Source organism: Pleurodeles waltl, chromosome 9, assembly GCF_031143425.1.
Source record: "Pleurodeles waltl isolate 20211129_DDA chromosome 9, aPleWal1.hap1.20221129, whole genome shotgun sequence".
In the NCBI taxonomy this organism is placed as follows: Eukaryota; Metazoa; Chordata; class Amphibia; order Caudata; family Salamandridae; genus Pleurodeles; species Pleurodeles waltl.
The window spans coordinates 714,659,234-714,687,074 of NC_090448.1; the positions used below are offsets into that span (position 1 = coordinate 714,659,234).

The 27,841-nt window shown below is 46.4% G+C and overlaps 1 protein-coding gene across 3 annotated transcripts in view; it reads left to right on the plus strand.

The window, feature by feature from the left end:
• Nucleotides 1-278: 278 nt before the first annotated feature.
• Nucleotides 279-27,841, plus strand: part of CCS (copper chaperone for superoxide dismutase) — a 782,455-nt gene continuing 754,892 nt past the window's right edge. For all 3 annotated transcript variants that reach the window (XM_069207828.1, XM_069207830.1, XM_069207829.1), the window contains exon 1: nt 279-415. In XM_069207828.1, the coding sequence (XP_069063929.1) occupies nt 395-415 (21 nt within the window). In that variant the 5' untranslated portion in view covers nt 279-394. The remainder of the gene's footprint in view (nt 416-27,841) is intronic.

Genomic DNA, 27,841 nt, shown 5'->3' on the forward strand with positions numbered 1-27,841 from the left:
AGGCATAGCTCACTCGGCGAGCACTAGGTTGTTGCAGAATAGAGCCGGTGTTCTGTCTTTAGCTGCTCCCCGTCTGCTGGCACAAAGATGACGAGAATTCACTGCGTTAAAGATTGAAGAGGGCGAAAGTGGCAACAAGTTTATGTCATTGGTGGAGACAGCGTGGTATTGAAGCAGCATCAATCGCCTAGCCAATCACAGTAGCAGTGTCTCAAGCCAATCCAAGGTCAATACACATCCCCTCCAATACAATTAGAATGTTACTTCCTACTGGATTGGTTGAAAGCAAAGGTTTATATCATGCTTGTCGTGTTTACAGGAAAGTAGACGTATATCAGATGCGTTGACACGGTCAACGGAGTTCAGTCTTTAACGCGACCGACTGATCCCCTAAATGGAGGAACCCAGAAAACAAGTGAGTGGATGCAATAGGTCACAGAAAAGCCGAGGGTGACAGGCATTAGTTGTGGGTTTAGAAAATTGGACTCTGGGACTTGTAGTTGCGTTGTTTCATTTATTTAATTATTTCTATATAGCTGAACAGTGAACGCATGCTCTGCCAGTAACCTTGAATAATTTTTTCTTTAGGCACATTGAATTCTTTGATATGATGTTTTGTTTTAAATGTGTAAGGGGCGGCTAGAATGCCAGCGGGCAAATGACTTTTGGTAAATGGACAGGGCTGGGTCCTCACGCATAGAGGCGCCACTAAGCAGGTGTGAAGGGAAAGGGGGGCGTCGACAGCTTTGTAAACTCTGACGAGATTGAAGGTGAGCGTGAACTCTTTCTCTACAGCAGAGATTTTCAAACTGGGGGGCCTGAAGTGATCCCAGGGGGGGCCCCAGACTCTGGCCAAAATAAATATTATACAGATAAAACAAAAGCCTGTTAAGCAGAAGCATGTTATTTCAGTTTTAAAAAGGTAACAGTACTTAACTACAATGTTTAAATAGGTTTAGACATATTTAAACATTGCCATGTTTATAAAATAATTGTGAAAAATTCTGAGGGGGGCCCAATGATTTTTATTTTTCAACTGGGGGGGGGCGCGGCATTAAAAAGTTTGGAGACCTCTGCTCTACAGAGATTTAAAGTGGAGCCCAGTGTCATGGAAACGCCTACGCGTTTTGGGGGGTATACTGCACAATGGCATGAAACGGTATAGGTGTGGAGGTTTAGCAACACAAGACACGGATTATTATGTGCAAAGCGCAGCCTAGAAGCTGTTTAAACGCCCTGAAAAATATATGTTTATTGATGATTTACGATCATCAGTATTTTGCGTTTTGGGCAGTTTACAATTGCAATGTATAGGGAGTGACAGAGACAGACGGATGTCACTCAGAGCGGTGATGTTTTCCAGGTCCATGTTTGAGTAGTTCTATAACGGGATCAAGCGCACCACAAATCCCAGAATGCAGATTAAAAAACCTGGACTGGATAGCTACCTGAACTGGGAAACTTGAAAGCTCTGTACATAATAGTGTCTCAACATGTAACCGAGATAGAGGAAATGTGAGAAGATGAAAGGAAAAATAAAATATGAAGAAAGCACAGGCGTGGTAGTTAAGATTGGACTCATGGGAGAAGGAGACTGGATTTGCTGCAACAGGTAGGACGAGTAAGGGATGGAATTGAGCTAGGCAGTAAATACAATTAGAAGGGGTGTGGTGAAACAGAGACAGGAATTGAAGTTATGTAGGTCGCTCAGACTAGCAACTGACTTGTTTCGGGCATGCTCCGAAATAGGAGAGACCCTGGTATGAAGCTGGTAGAGAAATCGTGATGCTAGTGAAAGAGAGCAGGGCTTTAGAGTGGGTTAGAAGTCAAGGAAGTCAGTGAAGGAGACACCATTGACACAACGGCCTTCTTCCTCCACTCTTACTACAGGTAATTCTTGCTGTGCTCTCTCTTTGTCTTCTAATAATGAATACATTGTGTGCAGAATCTGGACCTGATGACTGTTGGGAGGAGGACGAGCCAGAGGATCCACGCCCGTAGGCAGGAGTAGATGTTTTGGTAGTATGGCCCCAAGGTATTACAGCAAAAAGGAAGTCTGAATTGGACGGTAGTGACCTTCCCACTGTTAGCGTGCCTTGTCCTTAGTAAGTAAACTTACAAGGGGACGCGTATAGGTCGATGAATTTTTCGGATCGCATAAGGTATCCTAGTCAAGTGTAGCGAGTAAAAGAAGACTTCAACAATTCAATCTAATCAACTTAAAATACCATGAACTAATCTAATCAGGAAAAACCACCATGACTCATATGAAAGTTAGTTCTGTTTATTCCCTATTAGTTACAACTCTAATCATAAACCTTATTCAACCATATCATGATTACCAATTTCTTTATTAGCAACATAAGCAATAAATTCTTATCACTTTATTAATATGCAATCAACGTTAAACAAAGCGATAGCAATTCATGAGATATCGAATGATTCAGCAATATAAGTCAGTCAGCCTAAATCACCCTTGTCAGCCTACCTATCTCCAGATTAGCATCCACATGTGGGTCTTCATGCTAAAAAAATTCAATAAAAAATAATGAATTTGGAAAATCTAGAAATGAAAAAACATTTTAAAACAGCGCAGTTGGTATCTAGAAAGAAAAGCATTCAATAATCAGTCAGGTTATAGCTACCTATCCAAGATAGATCAGCAACGAGTCAGACTTCGTCTCCAGGTCGTTAGTCATCAGCAAGGCTCAGGCTCACAGAAGCAAGCTCAAGTTTCAGCACTTCGGACAGCGTCTCCTGACGTCCTCAACTTTTGCCCTTCCGTTCTGATTTTTCCCTTCATGTCATTACTTTTTATTAGGGTCTCTCAGTCTGTCCCACAATTTGCCCATTGGTCAACCTTATCAGGGGTTATGACTCTAACCTATAATTGTTGTTTACCACTTGTCTGCGTTATTTGAGAGTCAAGTTCCTTCAACATGATTGGTTCTTCTGTCGATGAGAACATCATCCGGTTCTTCAGGTAATGAAATTGTTGCTCCCAGCTCTTAGTCTGTAGCTCCATTGTTCAAGTCCTGGGAAAGTACATTTAGCCTACTGAACACATAATTGTATCAATTTGTTCTGATCGTCTCCTGTCCGCTGGTGAGTTTGCAGTTTTCTCTTAGCAGAGCTCATTGTTAAACTCTGTACAATTCAAGGTTCTTCTCTCCAGTTCCAGTCTGCGGCAGCTCTTCGCGTCTCCATGTTTAACCAGGCAAGGCCCAGAGCTGACTAGGCCTTTGGCTAAACTAAGAACGTATGGCATTACAAAACATAGATTATATAGTTAATTATGATATATTAATACAAAACTTTAAAACATTTCACATTATTCAGTACTGTTAGCACAGATGGTGACCACTCCTGTGGGCACATTTTGCACATTACACGTTATTTTCACTTATTAATATTGTTCCTCTGATTAGTATGTATACGCAAATCATTAGCATATCTGCTGCAACAGTCCCTCCTCTGATGACTAAATGTGTCATCACACCTTTCTCGCCAAGCATTTACAAGTTACTTTCAGTTACATTTTGATTTCTTGTGTTTCTATCTTCCCTATAGATTCTTCTTCTGGGCTGTTCTTCCTTCCAATGTTAATTCTCTGCTTTTTGATTGAATTTTGTGCCATAATTTGCATGGCCCCCATAATCCTAATATAATAGTGATCACAATTAATATTCCTTGAACGATTTTCCACAATATCCCACCCCAAATTTGACTGAACCAATTTCCTAGTGTCGCAAATCCTTTTCCCATTTTTTCCCAAACTCCTTGTTCTTTCAACGCTTTTAAATCCTTACTCGCATTAGTTAAGTTAGTGAGCAGTTCTTTTTCTTCTTTCTCATTTGCAGGAATATAAGAGCAACAATGTTTCTCATTAATAATTTTGCAGACTCCTCTGTCTTTTGCCAATATTATGTTCAAAACAGGCTTGCTTTAGACGTCATAGCTCTAGCCACATCTAATTCAGTGTTTAGTAATAATATAGCTCCTGTAAAGTTAGTTAGCTTATTATCCACTATAGTTGACAACTTTCAAATCTTGTTTTTATGTTAATATAACTCCTAATGAAGGAATTACTGCTCCAAAAATATTCCCTACTATTGCAGAGGCTGTTTCTCTTTTCTGTCTCATCTGGTGTAACTCATTCATTTTTGGTATCTTTTTCAAATCATCTATTTGATAGATCTTAGGGAATACTATTCCCAAATAACATGCCCCATACCATCTCTTAGGGAGTCGGTAATAAGCATTAAGTCCACAAATGTAATAGATTCCAGGAATCACAGGGTCAGCACCATTCAACATGAACGTCCATTTACTCTGAAACAAAAACACATGCCTACATTCACTCGTTCCCACAAATAAAGTGTCAATGCGTTATTTTGTCCTGTATATACAAAGCTTCCCTACAGGTATTGCATCTAAAGCTAGCTTCCCTTGCCTTTTAATAGCAGTGTAAGCATAATCATTTTTGTACGTCCTTTTCTCTAATACTTTTTCTAATTTTTCTTTAAAGCTTTTCTCCTATCGTCAGTATGCCCAATAAAGCTCTTTTCCATGGGAGTTAATAAGCAAGTCAAATTATTACGATGCGCATAAGCTGTGCCAAATGTTAGTGTAGGCTCAAAGAATCCCCTAACTAGTACTATATTGTGATCCTTAGCTATCTTACTCATATATCTAATAATTATAGGAACGAAGGAAAATACTAAATCATAATTAGAATAAAAGTATTGAATGTACTCCTGATTATAGAAGTGTGTTAGTAACAGACTACAAGTTATACCGTAGGTCAAAGGTAGACTATGATAAGTAACCCCTTCTTCTACAGAGGAAGGTATTTGTGTACACACAAGATAATCTTTTGCATCCATCATTTCCACATACTCACTCAATAGACGATAAAGACGTTAGATGACAATTCTTCCCTTGCGTTAGTATAATCATGCAAATATTGCTCATCTAATTTGAACCTTTCTATAGTTGTTAGTGTAGTAGTTTCATGCACAGATGTATCTCTCATTTCTTTCATTTCATGAATTGACATACCCACAATCATTATTACAAACAGTATTCCACACACAATCGCCATACTAACACTCAAATATCTACAAAATCTTATATGTCTTGCGTTCTTATCTAAATTAGCCATGATCTGTAAAGAATCATTAAGCAGAGTTTTCAAGTCCTAATTAATATGAAACACAAAGATCAAAAATTCAAAAATCATTTTTAAAAAACATTTCTTCGCACTTTTAACTTCACACGACAAGACCCCTTCTTCCTTTGTCAAAATAGGTTAGCAGCTGGTCAACCCTAGGGTTTTGGTGTCATATCAGGCTATCAATGTCTTTTCCCGTAAGTAATTTCAATCAACACAGTCTATCTTTTTCTTTTCTTCAGGTTGCGTCAAAATACTGATTCAGAACTTCTCTGTCAAAACAAAAGGACATAAACTTGTTTTGCCAATCACTTGTGGCGTATTCCCACTCTGGTCCTGCGTATTTTTGACTTGCCACTCTCTTTCTTTTCCACCTCCTTTCCCTTGTTAGTTCTCCATCACTCAGTTCATCTTTCATTGTGGTGTCTTGTTCTTCCTCTGTTGTTTCATTTATAACCAAGTCTTTCTTCTTGCCTATCTGAGATCCAGGCCAATTATCCCCTTTTCTTGCACCTTCTGTCAGCAATCTCTTCAAGATAGGACTTTTCTCCTTCACCTTGTCTGGTGTGCCTTCTCTTGGTGGACTGAAATGGGTTCAGGAGGAGTCAGGTCACCTTTGCTTTGACCTGCCTCAACTCTTTCCCCCTCAGGCTCTAGCACGGAGTCTCCTTGTCTTTCGATTTCCCCCTAGTTTGCGTTAGTACTTCTCCTGTGCATGGATCTCTTAGCGGTTTTTTCTGCATTGTCTGTACGTTGTGCTTCTTAATTCTCCGCACCCTCGTCTCTTACTGGGGTGATTGATCCTTCTTCTGTTAGTTCTGAGTCCACCTCCGGCTCAACTTGTTCTGGTTCTGATTCAGGCAGAATTACTCGTTTCGCTGCCGCTGGTGTTCTCAACAACACTTCTTCATGATCCTGGGGACTCACCACCTTTTTGTATGGCTTGCATGTATCCAATTAGGCAAACCTGCACACTACAGCTGTGGTAGTCGTCAACACCACTTGGTATGGACCTCTCCAACGCGGTTCTAGGCAGGTTTTTCGCACATGCTTTTTGATCACGACCCAGTCTCCGGTTCTCAAGTTGTGGCCTGGATCATGGATAGGTGGCAGAGTAACAGCTTGTACCTGCTGGGAGAAAGATCGAACCACATCAGCTAGACCCTTGCAGTAGTCTAATACCATATCATCTGTGATATTGACAAGAGCATTGGCTGGTATTGCTGGCCGTCTCTTCCCATGAGAATCTCATGTGGGGATAACCCTGTCTTCCTGTCAGGTACATTTCTCATTGATATCAACATGAAAGGCAATGCATCTGGCCATTTCAAATTTGTGGCTGCGCACATTTTGGCAATTCTTGACTGTAGGGTACCATTCATTTGTTCTACCAATGGTCGATTGCTGCAATGTAGCTTCTGGTCAATATTGAGTGCTGCACATAGGAGTTTGATCACTTCGTTATTGAAGTGTGTTCCCCTATCTGATTCTAAAGAGATCGGAAATCCAAACCTTAGTATCAGCTCTCTAAGCAATAACTTTGCAACTGTGAGACTGTCATTTCTGCGTGTGGGGTATGCTTCAATCCAATAACTAAACACACACACAATCACCAACACGTACTTCAGTCCACCAGATGCAGGCATTTCAATGAAATCCAATTGCATTCTGCTGAATGGTCCTCCTGCTCTTCCAATGTGGCTCAGATTTACTACTGTCCCTTTTCCTACATTCAACTGCTGGCAAATCACACATCTATGGCACACTGCCTCAGCTGCTTGTCTAAATTTTGGATTGATCCAATCAACCTTGAACAACCTAATCATGGCATCCCTTCCAATGTGTGCCTGACCATGGTAATACCGAGCCATCTGAGATAACAAACAATTCGGTAACACCATCTGGCCCTCCTCAGAAACCCAGATTTCATCTGACCTCTGCATAAACTTCAACCTTGTCCACAACTTTTTCTCTTCCTTGTCTGCATTTTCTTGCAAAGTTTTCAATTCCTCTAGAGTGTCAATTACTTTTAGAGCAAAATTTGCACAATTGGTCTCTTCTTCTTGCATTAGTTCCCACTTATCCTTGAACGAAATACAGTTCAGGGCGCAAAATCTTGCTACCTGATCCGCATACCCATTTCCCAAGGAAATGTAGTCTGGTGTTTTCTGATGTGCACTGCATTTTACTACAGCAATTTCTTCAGGTAACTGTATTGCATTCAACAACTCTTTTATCTTGTCACCGCTTCGTACTGGGGTTCCACTGGAGGTCATGAACCTCTTTGTCACCACAATTGACCAAAATCATGCACAATTCCAAATCCATATTGGCTATCTGTGTATATTGTCACTTGCAGCCTGGTAGAGACATACCATGCTCTAGTAAGAGCCACTAATTCTGCTACTTGTGCTGAATATACACCAGGAAGCCAAGATGCTTCTAGTGTTCCTGTAATAGTACACACAGCATATCCTGCACTCAATGTGCCTGTCCCATCTCTAAGACATGAACCATCAACAAAAACAATTTGATAATTTTCTTCCAGTCGAGTGTCTCTAATATCAGGTCTAGGTTTTGTACAGAGATCTGTGACTTCAAGACAATCATGCTCCAGTTACCTGGAGAGCCATGAGCTCTTCCACCCTACTCAAATGGGCTTTAGAGCTCATCATAGTACGGAGTCAGCTCTCCTTACGGTGACTGAGTCAGTCCGTCAACTTTTGGATCAAGGGGCTTACGTGGCCATCATTCTACTTGATCTTAGCGCAGCTTTTGATACAGTGGACCACAATCTTCTCTGCTGCTGGCTCTTTGAATTAGGGATAGGAGGTTTAGCCCTGTCTTGGCTCTCTGCCTTTCTTAAAGGAAGATCTTTTCAAGTTTTGGATCAAGCCTTTTTCTCTGAGATTTTTCCATTGACTTGTGGAGTCCCTCGGGGCTCCTCCCTGAGTCCGACTCTTTTCAACATTTATCTATCCCCACTGGCTAAAGTGATTGTTCCTTATAACTTTTCCTTGGTCACCTGTGCCGACGATACCCAGCTTGTGGTATCGCTATCTAGCTCTGGGGACTCATCCGCGGCCAATCTTTCTTGCTGTATGAAGGACATTGGAGACTGGATGATTCAATCTAAACTTAAATTTAATGATGGAAAATCTGAAGTTATTGTCTTAGGTAATGGTTCCCCAGCCTCCCCCCTCTCACCGTACTCAGAAACTTTTAACAATCTTCCTCCTCCCAAAGCTCAGGTAAAAAGCCTTGGCTTTTGGTTGGATTCTCGCTTGACTATGGATTTTCTAGCTAACAAAGTCTCTTCTACATGTTTTGGCCTCTTAAGAGTCCTTAGGAAGTTTTTAACCTTCTACCCTCCACGGCCAGAAGAATCCTTGACAGACCCTGATTCTTTCCCGTCTTGACTACGGGAACTCTCTGTTTCTAAGTTCCCCGGCCTATGTGATAAAGAAGTTGCAGACAGTGCAGAATGCAGCAGCCAGGCTTCTCACTGATCTTCCCAGACATCTGTCTGCGAAGCCGACTTTTTCAATACTCCACTGGCTCCCTATCAAGCCGCCCATTCATTTTAAAGCCCTGTGCATTGTTCACAGGGCTCTCCATGATAAGGGTCCGATGTTCTTTAGAAAACAGATCATTATCTACGCCCCCTCCAGAAGTCTGAGATCTTCTTCCTTCTGACATGTTAATATCTCTCGGTTCAAGAGATCCTGGGGAGCCAACTCCTTTTCCATCAAGGCCGCTCGCCTTTGGAATGCTCTTCCCTCCGAGCTCCGTCATGAACCCTCAGAGCGGCTTTTTAGGAAGAAACAAAAAACTATATCCTTTTTTGTAGCTAATTTCTCTGGATCTTCCTTGTCTCTGGTAGTAGTCATGCTATGTTAGCGCTGGGATGCCTTAGGGTAACTACGCGCTTTATAAGTCCATAAAACTAAACTAATCTATGTCTTCCTCTTTTTCAACTTCAACAGTATCACTTGGCTTGGCAGTAATGTTGCTGGGTTTAACATTGTACATCTTTTCAAAGTGACATTTGGAGCTCCCAATATGCTCGTCTCATACCTTGTCAGTCGTGCCCCCGTCAAATGTTGGGTTTTTGTTCTTGTCAGCAAAATTTCGACTGAATCTGGCACCATTACCGTCACTGGGTATCCCATGATTACCCCTTCACATTGGGAAAGACTTTGACCAACTGCGGCTACTGCACGCAGACACCCTGGTAAAGCTGCTGCAACTGGGTCCAAGGTAGCTGAAAAATAGGCTACTGGGCGATAAGCACCTCCATGGACCTGTGTCAAGACAAAGAACAAGCATCACGTTCATGAAAAACCAATGTGAAAAGCTTTGTGTAATCAGGCATTCCCAATGCTGGAGCTCTACACAAACTCTTTCTTAATTCAGTGAAAGCCCTCATCTGATCTTCATCTAGAGTAATGGGATCTGTAACTCCCTTATGAGTCAACAGTTGCAAAGGCTTGGCAATCTCAGCAAAATTTGGAATCCATTGTCTACAATTTCCAACCATTCCCAAGAACATGCACACATCTTTCTGGGAAGTCGGTGGATTTCTCTGCAGTATCATTGTAATCCTCTCTCGGGAAATTCTCAACTCTTTCTCAATCTGATGACCCAAGTATTTGACAGACTTCTGACAGTATTGCAATTTTGCAGGTGAGACCTTGTGACCGAAGTCCCCCAGATGATTAAGTAGGATAATCTAATCATGTTTACACTCTTCCCTTGTTCTGGACGCAATCAATAAGTCATCAATGTACTGTACAAGTGTCGATTGGCAAGGTAATTCCAATGACTCCAAATATTTTTCAAAATCTGGTTAAACGAGGACGGTGACTCCGTTTACCCTTGTGGAAGCCTACACCAGCTGTAGACTTTATCTAGGAAATTGAAACTGAAAAGAAACTGACTAACTTCGTGAAGTGGTACTGAAAAGAAAGCTTGTGACAGATTTACTACTGTGAACCTATCTGCCTCGCATGGAATCTGAAACAGTATCACTGCTGGATTGGGTACAATCGGGCAACACTTAACCACCATGTCATTCACCTTTCGCAAATTCTGCCCAATTTGCGCTTTCCCACAGGGCTTTTTCAATCCCATTTATCTGTGAATTACGTGGACTGCTCAGCACTTCTTTCAAAACACCCTGCTTCAAGAAATCCCCAGTTATTTGTGCCACTTTCATCAACACATCCTGTGGCATATTGTACTGTGTAAGTTTTGGAAACTCAACATTTGGCTTCAAAGTGATTTTAATTGGCTCCACATCCTTGATCACACCTACTTCTTTTCCTGTCGAATCCCAAACCTTCTCCTTCACTGTTCCCTGTAAATATGTATGCAATTCCTTCAAAGTAAACATTGGAAAAATCTCAATCAAATGGTACTCTTCAAATGCGTCATTAAGAACCATAGCTGATGCCTGCTCTTCCTCATCTTCACTATTTGTCTGAACTTCTGTTCCTGCATCTGTACAATTTATGGAGCATTTGGTCTTGCACAATAAGTCTCTGTCTAACAAGGATACCGGACTTTAGTCACATTCCACAAATCTATGCAGTCCGGTATAATTTCCAATTTCGATCTGTACTGGTTCTGTGATAGGATTAATTAATTGCCTATTCTCCACTCCCACAACCTGCACTGTCCTTCCAGAAAGAGGTAAATCTGGTACTTCTATAATCCTTACTGTAGAGCATGTAGCTCCTATGTCGACAAAGAATGACACTTTGGCCCTCATTACAACCCTGGCGGTCAAAGACCGCCAGGGCTGTTTCGGCGATTGTACCGCCAACAGGCTAGCGGTGCAATTTTGCCGATTACGACCGCTGCGGTCGCACCGGCGGGACCTGCTGTTTCCCGCCACGGTCGTCCCAGCGGTTTTAATCCGCCTGGGCAGGGGATCACGAGTCCCCTTCCCGCTAACCTTTCCATGGCGGTAGGAACCGCCATGGAAAGGCTGGTGGGAAGGGGAGTCGCAGGGCCCCTGGGGGCCCCTGCACTGCCCATGCACTTGGCTTGGGCAGTGCAGGGGCTCCCTGGCACAGCCCCACACTGCTGAAAAGCATGACGGGTGCAGCTGCACCCGTAGCACGGCCGCAACACCGCCGGCTCTATTAGGAGCCAGCTCCCATGTTGCGGCTGATATCCCCGCTGGGCCGGCGGGCGGAAACGAATGGGCGCGGCGGGAGTGTGGCCGCACGGCGGTTACACCTTGGCCCTTTATGTCCCATTACCTTTCCCTTCACAAATGGCCCTCTCTGATCTACCTCTAGTGATGCAGCAAGTATACAAGCTCCTTCATCCGAACTGTCACTCATCCATTTATTGTTTATTTCATCCTCACTGTGAAATGGGAATTGGTGTACTGTATTGTTACTATTGTCTGATCTCTGACCATTGACCTGTTGAGTAAGCATAACCTGTTGCTGCTCCAGCGGGGCTTGGGGTTTATGCATTTGCTGTCTAGGCACCATAGAAATCTGCTGCTGTACCGGTGCTAAAGAGTATATTGTGCTTGTGGCACCTGCATCTGTTGAACTGGTAAAAAGTTTTGACCTCGGTTTTGAACAACCGGGACTTTGGCCCTTCACTGTGGGGACGCTCACTGTTTGTACTGTACTAACATCACCTTGCTGAATCATTCCTTCCTGCACCATTAACAGGCACTCCCGCTTCCAGTGTCCCACGTTTCCGCACAGGTGACATGGCAACATTCTTTTCATCCCCTGCATGTCATTCTGAACAACCACTGAATTCAGATCTGGACCACGCATCACATCCATACCACGTCCTCTACCCCTTGCTTGAGGCTGAAATGCGATAGCTCTCTGTTGCAGCAGCACTAAAGCTCCTTGCACTCCTGATTGTGCTGCCTTAATCTGTATCACCATTGCCTTTTCCTTCAACTTCTTTTTCTTTAGTTCAATCTCATCACTACAGTATTTGGCATACTACAACACCTCATCAATCCGCTTTGCCTGCCAACAAATCAAATGATTCTTAATCATCTGTCCTACTTCAGGTCTCAACCCTTCAACAAATCTGAACACGTAATGCAGCATGTCTTTTCGTTCGACTGGTTCTTTACCACTGTTCTCCTTGAAAGCCTTTAGTAATCTTTCATAATAGGTATGTATTGACTCTTTGGTTTCCTGAACCGTCCTGTCAATTCTCTGCCAATCAATATTTTTTGGGGAAATCCTAGTTTTGAGAAACTCAATCACCTTATAATACTTTTTCAGTACCTCAGGTGACGGCGCGCCTGTAATCTTATGCCTCTCAGGTTCACTTGTTGGCCAGTCTACTGCTCTTTTACATTCGACCCATAAGTCGGCTGGCACCACTATCTCAAACAAGGTATTCAAGTCTTCCCCCCAAACATTTGAAAAGTTTTACAAACCTCTCTGTCTGTTGTTACCATTCAACTGGCTTTTCTCTCAATTTAGGATAATAATTGGTGAAGGACAATATATTACTTCGATGCCAAGGAACATGAACAAATTGCCCTCCTGGAATTTCCCTCAGTGGTAGCATTTAAACCGCTTCTACTTTCTCTACTACTTCTGTTTCCCCTTCTGAGTCTCGTTTCCGTTTATCTTTCCTTTTCGCCCATCTGCCTTCCCACTTCTCTTGTGCTCCCCAAATTTGCGCACTCTGCAGTACGTCTCTTAGATGTGCTTTCATTCCTGCTGATCTCATGTGTTCGAAATCTTTTGCCTCAAAATCTAATCTGTAGCTTTGTCTCAAATGTTTTGTTGTCTTAGGATCAATGTCATGTTTTTCTGCTACTTCTGCTAATTTCTGGTGTATTTTCCCACTTCCTTTGTAATCCTCGGTCACAAATACCTCTGCTCTTCTTCAGTATATGATTCTAACCTATTCAATCCCATTGTTCCTTCGACCAATTAATTTGCCTCAATATTTAGTCCTACCCGATTCAGTTGCTCTCCCCCCCCGAAACACCTTGCGAAGAACTTAAACTATCCAGCCAACTAGTTAACTGTTGTGCTGTTAACCCTTGTAATTAAATGTTACTTGCACTAAGTCGCAGACAGCTGTTGTATCCCTGTCCCTACGACTTGTGGTGTTAAAAGTCTCATACTCTGATTTGCATCTGGTAATGCCACAAGAGGACTAAATCCCACAGGAGATTTAAGCTCACCCGGACAAGTACTTGATGATGATGTTGAATGTACTAAGTCTCCCGTTCCTCGTCTCACCAGACTTTGTGATATCTCTGTTTGTCCCCCTGCTTCTGATTTCTTCTGGGCATATAAGGGTACCGCTGGTCCAACAGTAATCGGTAGCGATATTACATCTGGAGCTACACTGGAACCTGCACTTTGTCTAAGTGGTACTCCCATTGCCTGATTCATAACTGGTGCGAGATCCACTGATATCCCCGTTAACGGATTAGGTCCCAGCATATTCTGTGTCTGTGCTGACTGTAGTAACATTGGAGTCGAGTTGGTCTGAACTAGCATTGGTTGCGGATGCACCTGCTCCCTCGGCACCAAAATATTTGAAACAGTCTCAAGAGTGGGTACGTTCGGGTAAATTCCTGGTGCAGAAGGTGTAGGCACCTGCACTTGAGCTTCTGCTCTCGTTCCTGTAACTGGTGTACTCTGTACTACCCCTGGTATCTGTCCTCCTTCTGTTTGTAAAGCACCTGCGGCTCTTTCTGTCATCACAAGATGTGTTGGACTATCCTCCGGGGGGGGTTGGTTTCCCCACTGAAGCCTTAATGTAAGATTCACCCTTCATCGCACTCCTAAAAGCCTTGAAAAACTTAATTTTGCCTGTTTTCTGTATTACAATTCAATAAGTGAAATGACTTTTACTCCCAAGATTCCCTTCACCCATTTGCTCCACCAATTGCCTCTTGCGGACGGCTGCCAATCCGGTCGCAGCTCTTCTCAGTAACCGACCTATCCCAGCGTGGCACACACTGACGTCACACTAACACACAGTCGCCCTCCTCAACTCAAATTCATTCGACTAATGCAATTATATTGCAGGCGTATCCATCAAATAATAACTAAAACAAATCCGCTGGTTTACTACAGGAAGGGACACAATCGCTTCAGGGACCTTACAGATTTTCACTAGAAGGTGCACTCTGGGACCTTAGCTATTCCTCTTTCTCAGTCCCCCGCGTCCGCAAGTAAAATTTGACCCGCAAATCTTACTCTCAACTGGCCTTTGGTTCTGTCCTGGTGCACATAGGACTCGCCAAATTTCAGTCGAAGCTTCTTTTATTCAACCTATATTCCTTCAGACTTGTTGACCACGCCAGATCAACCTACTAAACCAGGCAGATTACAACATATACCCAAGTGTCTCCTACACTTGTCAATATACTCGGGAGTCTTCGACCACGCACGGTCCGTACATCACCAACAACCAGCTTCTTTATTAGCAACATAAGCAATGAATTCTTATCACTTTATTAATATGCAATCAACGTTAAACAAAGCAATAGCAATTCATGAAATATCGAATGATTAAGCAATATAAGTCAGTCAGTCTAAATCACCCTTGTCAGCCTACCTATCTCCAGATTAACATCAGCATGTGGGTCTTCGTGCTAAAACATTTCAGTCAAAAATCATTAATTGGAAAATCTATCTAGAAAAGAAAAATCTTTTAAAACAGCGCAGTTGGTACCTAGAAAGAAAAGCATTAATTAATTAGTCAGGTTATAGCTACCTATCCAAGATAGATCAGCAACGAGTCAGACTTTGTCTCCAGGTCATTAGTCATCAGCAAGGCTCAGGCTCACAGAAGCAAGCCCAAGTTTCAGCACTTCGGACAGCGTCTCCTGACGTCATCAACTTTCGCCCCTCCGTTCTGATTTTTCCCTTCAAGTCATGACTTTTTATTGGGGTCTCTCAGTCCTTCCCACAATTTGCCCATTGGTCAACCTTATCAGGGGTTATGACTCTAACCTATAATTTTTGTTTACCACTTGTCTACGTTAGTTTGAGAGTCACGTTCCATTAACATGATTGGTTCTTCTTTCGATGAGCACATCATCCGGTTCTTCAGGTAACAAAATTGTTGCTTCCAGCTCTTGGTCTGTAGCTCCATTGTTCAAGTCCTGGGAAAGTACATTCAGCCTACTCTACACATAATTGTATCAATTTGTTCTGATCGTCTCTTGTCCGCTGGTGAGTTTGCAGTTTTCTCTTAGCAGAGCTCATCATTGAACTCTGTACAGTTCGAGGTTCTTCTCTCCAGTTCCAGTCTGCGGCAGCTCATCGCGTCTCCATGTTTAAGCAGGCAAGGCTCAGAGCTGACTAGGCCTTTGGTTAAACTAAGAACGTATGGCATTACAAAACATAGATTATATCGTTAATTATGATATATTAATACAAAACTTGAAAACATTTCACATTATTCAGTACTGTTAGCACAGATGGTGGCCACTCCCTGTGGGCACATTTTGTACATTACACGTTATTTTCACTTATTAATATCCGTCCTCTTATTAGTATGTATATGCAAATCATTAGCATATTCTCATATTAGCATATCTGCTGCAACACCACCATAATATTTTAACAAGTATTGACACAGCCAGTAGATATCACCTTTAGGGCTAAGTGATCTGCATTCAGTGAGAGCTCTAATCTGTCAACATAGACCTCGTTTCTGTGCATCAGTCACTGCTGAGTGTTCAGTGAGAGGCCTATTAGATGTGAACAGAGATCACTGATCCACGCAGCCTTCAGTGGTGTCCATTCTGTGAGAGGCATGGTGCTTTTACAGCATTTCAATGTATGCATTCAGTGAGAGACCTATCAGTGCAGCATTAATTTCTGTGCATTCAGCAAGAGATCTCCTATCAGTGCAGCATTCAGTTCTAGTCACTCAGTGAGAGACCTCGTATCTGGTCAACACTCATTTCTGTGCATCCAGTAAAAGACCTATGTGTACAATAGTCAGCACACTGTGTGTAACGAGCTACATTTGGTGCAGAGCGTTTATCACAGATCACGCTGCTTCTAGGTCTCATGTCAGGTTTCCGTAGCGTAGTGATTGTTCACCTAACACGCGGAAGGTGCCCGGTTCAAGACCGTGTGGGCACCCATTTTTCTTTTCAGCCAGTGATTCACAACAGCTAATGCTCTTATATTCTAATTCAGTATTGGACTTCACATAAAACAGCAACACATCTCAGAAACACTCCATTTTATTTATGTGTTTAAACATTCAGCTCCTTCAAGGACAGACGGATATCGGACTCTGTCGGTGCTGGAATATAAAGGTGTAAGAAATCACAAGGTGACTCTAACTAGAGTACCCGCGTAGTTAGCATTTCAACGAAGTGGCCTTGGTGCATATAGCCCATACATACTGCTGGTAGCCTTCTGGCTGGATACGGATGTTTGTATTTAAAAGTTAAAATTTAAAAAAGGCATCAGCTAAGTAGGTTTTCTTGAAATGCATGCCAACAGGTGTCAAATAATATAGAATTGTATGCAGCACTGAAGTGTGTGGTAGGAAATCTGTGTCAAACAAGTTTGTTAGACACAAATGACTGACTCTCTGCATTTACGCGGTAAAAGTATCTTCAGAGTGGGATGGGGGATACCTGTGGAGAGAAAGCACACTGACCTGTACCCAATGGCCGTGACCGGTTGGAGTATTTGGTCAAGAATCCACCCAACAGCATGGACAGCAGAACGGCAAAGCAGCAGAGAGCAGGAAGTGAAAGCAGGCGATGTGCTGGGCAATCAGAAGCACGTAAATTAGAGCAACATTGGACTAAGCCAGTGGTGAGTTCAGGTAATTATCGGACAGGTTCCAAGCCCCTTTTTACGTTTTTTTTTTTTTTTGTTTTTTTTCTTTTTCTTTTAAACAAAAGATTGCAATAGCACATTGCTGGTGCAGGCGAAACCTAAAAATGACCTAATGCTGACATGCAATTTAGACATGCCTGTATGTTAAAGTAAACATGTATTCTGTACTTACAAGGCACGTCTGTGAACTGCAGCCTAGCATGCAGGGCCAACTGTTGATATTTTCTTTTTCTACGCTAGGAGTGAAATAATAAATTACTATGTGCCTCAGTTCCTCGGTAGTGAAATGGCAGTGCTGATAAATTCCCCCTTGTGGCAAAGGGTTAGAAAAGGTTAAACAGTTCAGTTCCCACAGTGCGCATTGATGTTGAATCACAGTGGAATGTCCGAGGTGTGCATTTGTTATTGACGTAGGTACAAAGTATTATTTGAGTTGGTTCCTTGTAGGTGTAATCTTGCATCAGCATTTAATCTATGTGCAGATTTACAAGAGAGAACAGTGCCCACTGTATTGTGTGTGTGTGTGTGTGTTCAAATATGTTTGCTGTTTCAGTTGGCTGTCCTGTCCGTGAATATGCTTTGTGATTTAATCAGTGGCCATCATAGATGAAATCCGGAAACTAAGAAGGTGTGGTATGTTGATGTATGTCCTTTGCACCAGTAAGAAGGATGATGAGATAACTATAGCCAGAAAGAGATGGAACATTGGAACTGAAGCCTTTCAGAAGTGGTGAGGATATTTAAATGGGCCAATTCCAGATGTGGACACTGTGGGAAGGGCAGACTGGGTGGCTCTCACTGCAATTTCACTCATGTTACATGGGTGCACCTCAGTGAACCCTCAGACCAGTGTTTAATTTGAGCTGGTGGTTGCTGGTGGGGGGCACATACACTTATTTTTGCGGGCTGGCATCTAGCATTTACTGCATGCACAAGACATATGGGAAAGATGAAAGAAGCGAAAGATGGAAAATCGTCTCAAAGGGTGAAAGCAGAAAGCTGTAAGAGTGAGCTGAAGGGGCAGGGAGTGGCTGTAAATGGATTTGAGAGACCTTTAGGATTATGCTGCCTCAGTCTTCTGTGCTTGAACATTTAATTGCAGCAGCCACTTGTTTCAGAGGATAGCTACCGGCACGTTTTAATTTATAAATTAAGCACTGCCTCAGACTAAACATACTGCATGGGCAGTGGGTGCATGTATCTGGGTGCCATCAAAGCAGAGAACTATCTTCAAATGACAAAGCTCCCCCGCCAGTAGTTTGCAGAACAATTGGCCTTGTTTTAATGGGTGGTAGATGGATGGGTTTCTGATGGATGATGAGGGGTAATTGGCAGTCACTCTCCCTTTGTTCAGGCTACCCACACGCCTGCAGCTTGCCTCCACTTAGGGCCAATGTTTATGCAGAGTCCCGTAGGGCACTGCATGGGAGCAGGTTCTGTGTGACTGTCTGCATTCCTGGCTGTCTCTCAAGTCCTGGCTCGAATCCCTGGAAAACTTGTGAATCGAAATCAAAATGAAGTTAAAGTGTGCAGCAGGTGAAGTAAGAGACTTATGGAAGCAGGGCTTCGTGCATCAGAGGTGGTCAGTTTTTTTCTGTAACACATTACGTCATGGTGTGGGTGGTTGCTCATGAAGCCTTTCTCTCCTGTAGAAGTGCGAGTTTCATGGCCATATACATTAACAAACATTGACAAAGCCAATAGGTCTCACTTTTGCAAGAGTTAGAGCTATTGGCATTGTAAATGACATTAGTGGTCATTACAACCCTGGCAGACGGTGTTAAAGCTGCGGTAATACCGCAAACAGGCTGGCGGACAAAAAAAGGGAATTATGACCGTGGCGGAAACTGCCAACAAAGACAGCCACTTTAACACTTGACCGCCACAGCGGTACAGACAAGCAGCGTGGCGGTCACCGCCAAGAGACAGGCGGAAGACAATGTACCGCCCACAGTATCACAACCCGCCAATCCGCCCCCTTTTCCGGGGCGGATTCACTGTGGATAAAAACACTGTGGAAACAGCTTTTGCAATGGGAAAACGCTCACCTTAACACACTTCACGACGAAGGAGCCCACCATGGAGCCCAAACTACAAATACTCCCTGCGCTTGTCTACCTGCTCCTCTACGATCACCAGCAATGTAGGCGCCGAAGACAACGGTGAGTACTGCACCTACGACATAGGGGAGGGGGAGGCAAAAGTCAGGGGGACACACACGCAACACCCCCACCCCCAACCCGACCCTCGCCCACTACAACACACACACCAATGCATTTCCGAAATTCACAGTAACAACCCCCAACCCTCCCCGGATAAATGCTAAGACAAAAGGAAATGAGTTCAAACATTGTAATGTATCAAAAATCAGTAAGCACATATATACATCAATATATAAACATTCCAAATATATACATCACGAATAGTAGTACAGGTATGCACATTTCAATGTCCGTGGACCACTGGTCCCAAAATGCATGGGCGAGGCCCACACACAATACCTGGAATGGAATGGAGAGAACACTGCAGGGGCATCAGATAGAAATACAACAGGCACCTCAGGGGGAAGGGAAGGGAAGGGGAGGCACCTCAGCCGGATGTCAGCACCAGGCCAGATCCACGACTGGGCTCCATGCCCATTGATGTATCCTGGGGAGTGCAAAGCCACAGTCTCTCAAGTCTCTACAGTGGGTGGCTTGCCCACTGTACCATCTTGGGGAGTTCAAAGCCACAGTCTCTCAAGTCTCACAAGTGGGTGGGTTGCCCACTGTACCATCCTGGGGAGTGCAAAGCTACAGTCTCTCAAGTCTCTACAGTGGGTGGCTTGCCCACAGTACCATCCTGGGGAGTTCAAAGCCACAGTCTCTCGTCTCTACAGTGGGTTTGTTGCCCACTGTACCATCCAGGGGAGTGCAAAGCCACAGTCCAGTGGATGCAGGTCTCCACTGGTTCTGGAGGGGAAATGGTGCCCAGAGTGCATCACGCTCCCTGTGACGGTCCCAGTTCCGTCACTGTCCCAGCTGCACATGGGCTAACGATGCTTGATTTGGCGGTGCTTTGCCCTGTTCAGCGGTCTTTGCCCTGTTCAGCGGTGCTTGCCTTTGCTGTCTCTGACCTGTTCAGCAGTGCTTTGCCCTGCTCAGTGGTCTTCACCATGGCGGTCTCTGACCTGTTCAGCGGTGCTTGCCCTTGCTGTCTCTGACCTGTTCAGCGGTGCTTTGCCCTGTTCAGCGGTCTTTACCATGGCAGTCTTTGTCCTGTTCAGCGGTGCTTGCCTTTGCTGTCTCTGACCTGTTCAGCTGTGCTTTGCCCTGTTCAGCGGTCTTCACCATGACGGACTTTGCCCTGTTCAGCGGTGTGTGTGGCATTACGGTTCCTCAGTGCCCAGCGGGGCTGTGGCTGTCGGGGCCTTCCAGGGCACTGACTCTGGCGGTGATCTCCGGACCAGTGACAAGACTGCTGCCCTCCAGGGCCCCTGACTCTGGCGGTGGTCTCCGGACCAGTGACAATACTGCTGGCGGTGGCGTCCGGGACGGCGGGGAGGATGGCGGGCTTCTACGCTGTGCTGCTCTTCCCAGACTTTGGAGACTTCTTCAGCCCCTTCACCACCTTGAGAGGAGTCACAGCTGACTGGGCACTCCCCCTGGGACCCTTGTGAGCTGTTTTGCCGGCAGGAGTCTTCACCCTCTCCCGTCGGCCACTTTCCAACTTAAGGTGCTTTACAGGGGGTGGACTGGCAGTGCTTTGGCTCCGTGTCACACTGGCTGCCCTGGTGGCCGGTGCACTCCACACACCTTTAACACGCACCACTGGTACCGGACTTTTTTTGGCTGAGGTGCTACTACGGGACCTATGAATTGGAGGGGTGGAGGTGGTGGGAAAGAGGTCAACGTTGCTCAGGAAGAGTTTCTTAGGAACACTGGGACGGGTAGCTGGAGGGGGTCTGGGAGTGGAGGAAGAGGAGGTGTAACTTTAGGTGATTTGGGTGCAGGTGCAGGTACTGGAGGCTGTCGTGAGGTGGATGGATGTTGGGTGTGTGGGTGCCCGTGTTTGTGTACTTTGGGCGGGGGCGTCACAGACACACTGGGAGTGGACACAGGGGACGTGTAAATGGTAGTGGGGGTGGTGAGTGCAGGTGAGCGGTGTGTGGTGCTGGGTGTTGTGGTGCGCGTCCTAGTGCCTTTAGATGTAGTGCATGCAGGTGAGTGTAGACGACACTGGGAGGGAGGAGGGAGAGGACGAGGAGGGGGACACAGTGGAGGCAGTGGATGTTGCTGTGTCTGTATGTGGGTGATGCTTGTGTGAGTGCCTGTGGGTTGTGTGGTGCTTATGTTTGCCTGAGCTACTTTTGTGTTTTGAGGTGTATGCATGCTTGTCTGATGGTGTGCTTGGGATAGGCTGGGGTACAGGGGACTGGGTTTGGGTGGAGGAAGTTGGAGGGGGGAGGCTAGACACAGGGACAATGGCTGCAATCCGTGCTGAGGCCAGAGATTGCAGGGTTCGATGAAGGGCAGCCTGACCAGAATGAATGCCCTCCAGGAATGCATTCCCGTGTTGCAACTCCCTTTCTACACCCTGGATGGCATTCACAATGGTAGACTGCCCAACAGTGAGTGACCTGAGGAGGTCAATGGCCTCCTCACTGAGGGCAGCAGGGGTGACTGGGGCTGAGGTGCCTGGGGCGAAGGTGATGCCCACCCTCCTGGGTGAGCGGGCACGGGGCGAAGGCTGAGGGGCTGCTGGGAGGGCGGTGCTGGTGGGGGGGTGGCGGCTGTACCTGTAGAAGTGGGGGGCACAGATGGTGCCGCCACCACAAGGGAGCTCCCATCGGCGGACGAGTCCTTGTCGCTGTTTGGTGATCTGGTGACCGATGTGAAGCTCCCCTCGCCCTCCGTCCCACTGGTGTATTCAGAGTCCGTGTTGTGGCCCTCCACGGCCATGTGGGATGCAGCTCCCACGTGCTCCGGTGCCACTGTACCTCCGCCTGATGATGCTGATGCACAAAAGAACAGGGAGAGCACAAAAAGTGTGGGGGGGACGACAGAAGAAAGACCGGTTGAGTGCATGGCTTACCGCCACCGTTGGCGGACAATACAGACACAGCAGCCCACTGCACTACACCGTGCTCTTGGCCTCTACAGATGCAATTCCTGGGATCTGGCCTACATGGCTATGGTGGACATCTGCACACATAGATGACACAGGGGCATGTATACCTGTACTTGGCACTCTACAGAGGTGGGGTGGAGTGGCACATGGCCTGCATTCCGGAGGGGCCTAGCCTATGTAACTCGCCCTGGCCTAGGGAAACCCACAGCCCTCCTCCCCCAACCAGACCCCTCCACTGTGCGCAAAGTCCGCTGAATGATGTTGTACTCACCCCCTTGTGTCTGCTGTGATGCCCTCAAGCGCCCATCCAACTCCGGGTAGGCCACCGCCAGGATCTGGAACATCAGGGGGGTCATGGTGCGACGGGCACCCCTCCCACGTTGGGAGGCCATCCCCAGCTGAGCCTCCGCCGTCTTCTTGCTCCATCGGCGAATGTCCTCCCATCTTTTATGGCAGTGGGTGCCCCGTCTCTGGTGGACCCCCAGGGTCCGAATGTCCTTGGTGATGGCACGCCAAATGTCCTTCTGGTGGGCGCTGACCTACATGACATGTACAGGGGAAGAAGAGAAGTCATTACCAACTGCACCGTCGAAGTGAGTGGCCCACATCCCTACCCTTGCCATGTGGCACATGCATTCACACTCCTTCATGCTTGCTGAACTCTGCACCCTTCCTTCTCACAACCAGCCCTCTCCACACAGGCATAGCCCATACAAGGTGCTCCCTGTGTACTTACCTTTTGGTCTGGAGGATCATAGAGTAGCGTGTACTGGGGAGGACCCCGTCGACTAGCTTCTCCAACTCCTGAGCAGTGAAGGCAGGGGCCCTTTCCCCAGACACAGCAGCCATTGTCTCTTCCAGACCGAGGTCACAGCAGCACTTGCAGTATAGGTCCTCTCCTGTCGAAGATCAGGTATCGAGTGATTGAACAGATAGAAAATGACGGTCATGTCTACGGCGGTGACGTCCGCGGCGGTGCGTATCATCCCCGCCGGCGCACTTCATCATTGGCTCCTGGGACCCATAGGGTCCAATGTTAACCAACGCAGCATTGAGCCGCGGTCTACGACCGCCTACCACGACGGTGTACAACGCCAGCGCAAATACCTCACATCCCAATGTCCCAGTTTAGAGGTCAGGCAGCTGCCATTTCAGGGGCCCACATGGCTTCATTTACTACTGCGTCACACATACCTAGGCCTACACTCAACACACATACAGGAAGAGTTTTGTGTTTGGTGTTGTGTTCTGTGTAGCTGTGGGTACATACCTGGGAAATTGTTGACTCTGTGGTTGCTGTTGTCCTTCTTGTGCACCGTCAGCTGGGACATTTGAGGAGATGGTGGAATCCTCCGGTGTACTGACCGCTGGTGGACCTGTTAACAATGGAGTAGCGACATTTGATCATCCCCTACAGGTTTGACCGTGCCACAATCCAGGAACTGTGTACCCAGTTGGAGCCAGACCTGATCTCACCAATCCGCCATCCCACAGGAATCCCCCCTGCAGTGCAGGTGCTATCAGTGCTCCATTTCCTTGCAAGTGGGTCATTTCAGACAACAGTGGCCATGGCATCAGGGATGTCCCAGCCTATGTTTTCCAACGTGTTGTCCAGAGTGTTGTCTGCCCTGCTGAAACACGTAAGGAGCTACATCGTTGTCCCTCAGGTGGAGGATTTGGCTACAGTGAAAGGTGACTTCCATGCCCTTGGACATATCCCCAACATCATAGGTGCTATTGATGGCACCAATGTAGCTCTGGTCCCCCCACGCAGGAGTGAACAGGTGTGCAGGAACCGGAAGAGTTATCATTCGATGAATGTACAGATGGTATGTTTGACAGACCAGTACATCTCCCAGGTAAATGCTATGTTCCCTGGCTCAGTGCATGACGCCTACATCCTGCGGAATAGCAGCATCCCGTATGTGATGGGTCAACTCCAGAGGCACCGGGTATGGCTATTAGGGGACTCTGGTTACCCCAACCTGTCCTGGCTATTTACCCCAGTGAGGAATCCCAGGACCAGGGCAGAGGAACACTACAATGATGGCCATGGGCGGACTAGGAGGGTGATCGAACGCACCTTCGGCCTCCTGAAGGCCAGGTTCAGGTGCCTCCATATGACAGGTGGTTCCCTATTCTACTCGCCAAGGAAGGTGTGCCAGATCATCATTGCCTGCTCGATGCTTCACAATCTTGCTTTGCGACGCCAGGTGCCTTTTCTGCAGGAGAATGGTCCAGATGACGGAGTTGTGGCAGCTGTGGAGCCTGTGGACAGTGATGAGGAGGAAGCTGAGGAAGAAGACATAGACAACAGGGAGTCAGTCATACAGCAATATTTCCAGTGAAACACAGGTGAGAACAATTGTTTTATTATTACATTCACTTTCACACTTCTACCTCTATCCTGTCTGTCAATTAGTAGCAGTATTTGGTAACTGAGTTGTAGATTTCCCTTACGGTTTCACAGGTGTGGTTACCAACGTGTGTCATCTGCTTGCATCCTTCATGGACTTGTGATGTGTGACATTGGTATGTTGGCATTACAATTGAAAAGGCATTTTGTCACTGTCATTGCTAATATACATTTTCCAAATCACAGACTGACTCCAGATTGTTTTGTAGTTCAAGGGTGTTTATTGAAGTGCTAATTATTGGAAGGGGTGGCAAAATGGTGATGGGTGATGGTGGAGGTATGTCCATGGCAGAGTCCAGTCTATAAGTCTCACAGGTGCACTGCCCATATGGGCATAGGAAGTGGAGCTGGGCCAGTTCCAATCTGGACAGGGTAACAAAGTGGGACAGTGGGAGGACAATCAGGGTGGTCTCATTTCCTGGCGGGGGTCTTGCCATCTTGCTCTGTCCTGTTCCTGGATCTCAGGGACTGCTTGCGGGGTGGTTGTCCGTCTGCAGGGGGTGGGGTGCTGGTGTGGTGGTCCTGTGGCGGGGCGTCCTGTCCACTAGCGCCGGCGGAGGTGGTGGGCAGTTCATCGTCCATGCTAGTGTCCGGGGCCCCTTGGAGTGCCACGGTGTCCCTCATGGTCTTTTGTATGTCCTTCAGCACCCCTACGATGGTGCCCAGGGCGGAGCGGATGGTTCTGAGCTCCTCCCTGAACCCCAAATACTGTTCGTCTTGCAGGCGCTGGGTCTCCTGAAACCTGGCCAGGACCGTCACCATCGTCTCCTGGGAGTGGTGGTATGCTCCCATGATGGAGGAGAGTGCCTCGTGGAGAGTGGGTTTCCTTGGCCTGTCCGCCCCCTGTCGCACAGCAGCCCTCCCAGTTACCCTGTGTTCCTGTGCCTCCGTCCCCTGGACCGTGTGCCCACTACCACTGCCCCCAGGTCCCTGTTGTTGTTGGGGTGGTGGGTTACCCTGGGTTCCCTGTAGTGGTGGACACACAGCTGATTGACGTTTCCTGGGTACGGAGGTATGGGCCCGCTGGGTGGGTGCTGTGCTGGTGTTACCAGAGGGTGGGAGGTCAGTGTTGGGCTGTGCCTGTGCAAGGGGAACCGACTGTCCCGAGGCCCACGATGGACCGGGCTGGTCATCTGGATTCAGTTGGCCAGAGCTGCTGTCGTCACTGTGGGCCTCTTCTGTGGGTGGAGTGGAGATGCCTGGACCCTCCTGTGTGGTGACGTTACTTAGTTGTCCTGCAGGGGTATAAGAGCATGATTATTGCATCTGTGTGTGTCATGGTGGGCAATGGGTGGGTGAGCGTGTACCCCAGTGCTAGCATTCCTGTGTGGGGGCTTGTTGGATGGTGGTTGGGGGGTTGTTATGGGTATGTGCAGTGAGCATGCTCACGTGCTGGGTGTCCATGCTTAGTTGTGTCATGCAGGGCTTGGTGTTGGGATGTGTGGTTTGTGTTATTAGTACATTAGTGAGGAGTTGGAGTGATAGGGGAGGGGGTGAGGGTGGGGGTGTGTGATAGCATGCAGGTAGGTTGGGGGATATGATAGTTAAGATTTAACTTACCAGTGTCCATTCCTCCACCGACTCCTCCGAGGCCCTCAGGATGCATGATGGTCAAGACCTGCTCCTCCCATGTTGTTAGTTGTGGGGGAGGAGGTGGGGGTCCGCCGCCAGTCCGCTGAATCGCGATGTTGTGCCTGGAGACCACTGAACGCACCTTCCCCCGTAGGTCGTTCCACCTCTTCCGGATGTCCTCCCGATTTCTTGGATGCTGTACCACAGCGTTGACCCTGTCGACGATTCTGCGCCATAGCTCCATCTTCCTGGCTATGGAGGTGTGCTGCACCTGTGCTCCAAATAGCTGTGGCTCTACCCGTAGGATTTCCTCCACCATGACCCTGAGCTTCTCCTTGGAAAAGCTGGGGTGTCTTTGGCGTGACATGGGGTGGTGTAAGTGATGTGTGGGGTGGTGTGTGTGGTGGTGTGGGGTGTTTTGAGCGTGGATATTGTATGGGTGATGGTGTTGTGTGCCTCTGTGTGGTGGGCTTATCTTTTTCTGTAGTCTCTCTCTGGCCTTCTTTCGGATTTTGTGGTCGTAGGGGTTTGTGGGTGATGTGGGTGTGTGTGTTATATTGTGTTGAGTGTGTGGGAGTGGTGTTTGTATGTATGTCAGGTGTGTGTATTTTGAATTGTCCAATGTGGCGGTGTTTTGGAGATGTGTGTGTATTTTGAGCGCGGCGGTGTGTACCGCCAATGGAATACTGCGGTTGAAAGACCGCTGCGTGGATTCGTGGGTCGTGATAGCATGGGCGTGTTTCTGTTGGCGTGACGGTGGGGGTTTTGTTTTTGCCAGTTTATCACTGACCTTTGGTGTGGCGGACTTGTGTGGGTGTCTGAATTTTGGCGGATTCCGAGATGTGGGTCATAATAGCTGTGGCGGTATTCCGCGGCGGTGTATTGGCGGTCTTCTGCACGGCGGTAAGCGCCTTTTACCGCCAATGTTGTAATGACCCCCAATGTCTTTTACCCATGTGTTATGGGGTGGATGAATGCGGTGTGGAATGGAATTATGTGGGTTGGATTGGAATTGTTAATTGTGGAAGTGGATTTGTGTAGTGGAATTATGTGGCATGGTGTGCAGTGGAATTATGTTGGTATTGAGTGTACTGGAGTTATGTGGAGTGGGATTGTGTGTCATTGAGTCTAATTATATGGATTGGTATGTAGTGGCATTTAATTATGTGGCGTGCCGTTGAATTTTGTAGCATGATGTGGAATTCTGTGGTGTGAATTGGTTCTATGTGGTGTGCTGTGTAATTGTGTTGTGTTGAATTCGATAGTTGTTGAATTATGTGATGTGGAATGGAAATGTGTGGAGGTGAATTGGGTGGCGTGGAACTGTGTTGCGTTGAGTGAAATTATGCTGATTGGAATTATGTGGCATGGAGGGGAGTGTATATCTGGATTGTTGCTACGTGGCATAGCATGGTTTTATGTGGGGTGTATTTATGTGGTATTAAGTAGAGTGTAATTATGTGGCGTTTAATCATGTTGCGCTGAGTGGTATTATGTGGAGTGTAATTATGTTGGGTGGTTTTGAATTGTGTGGCAGTGAACTGTGTGGTGTTGAATGTCACATTAAACATCCAGGTGTGTCACAAGGTACCCAGGCGAGTGGAGCAAATCTCATTATTCTGCATCTTCTTCAGGCTATTAAGATAGATTCACAATAATGAAGATTACCTGATTTGCCCAATATTACACATTGTAGTCAAGTGATCGAGTCTGGATTAAAACCAGACTCTA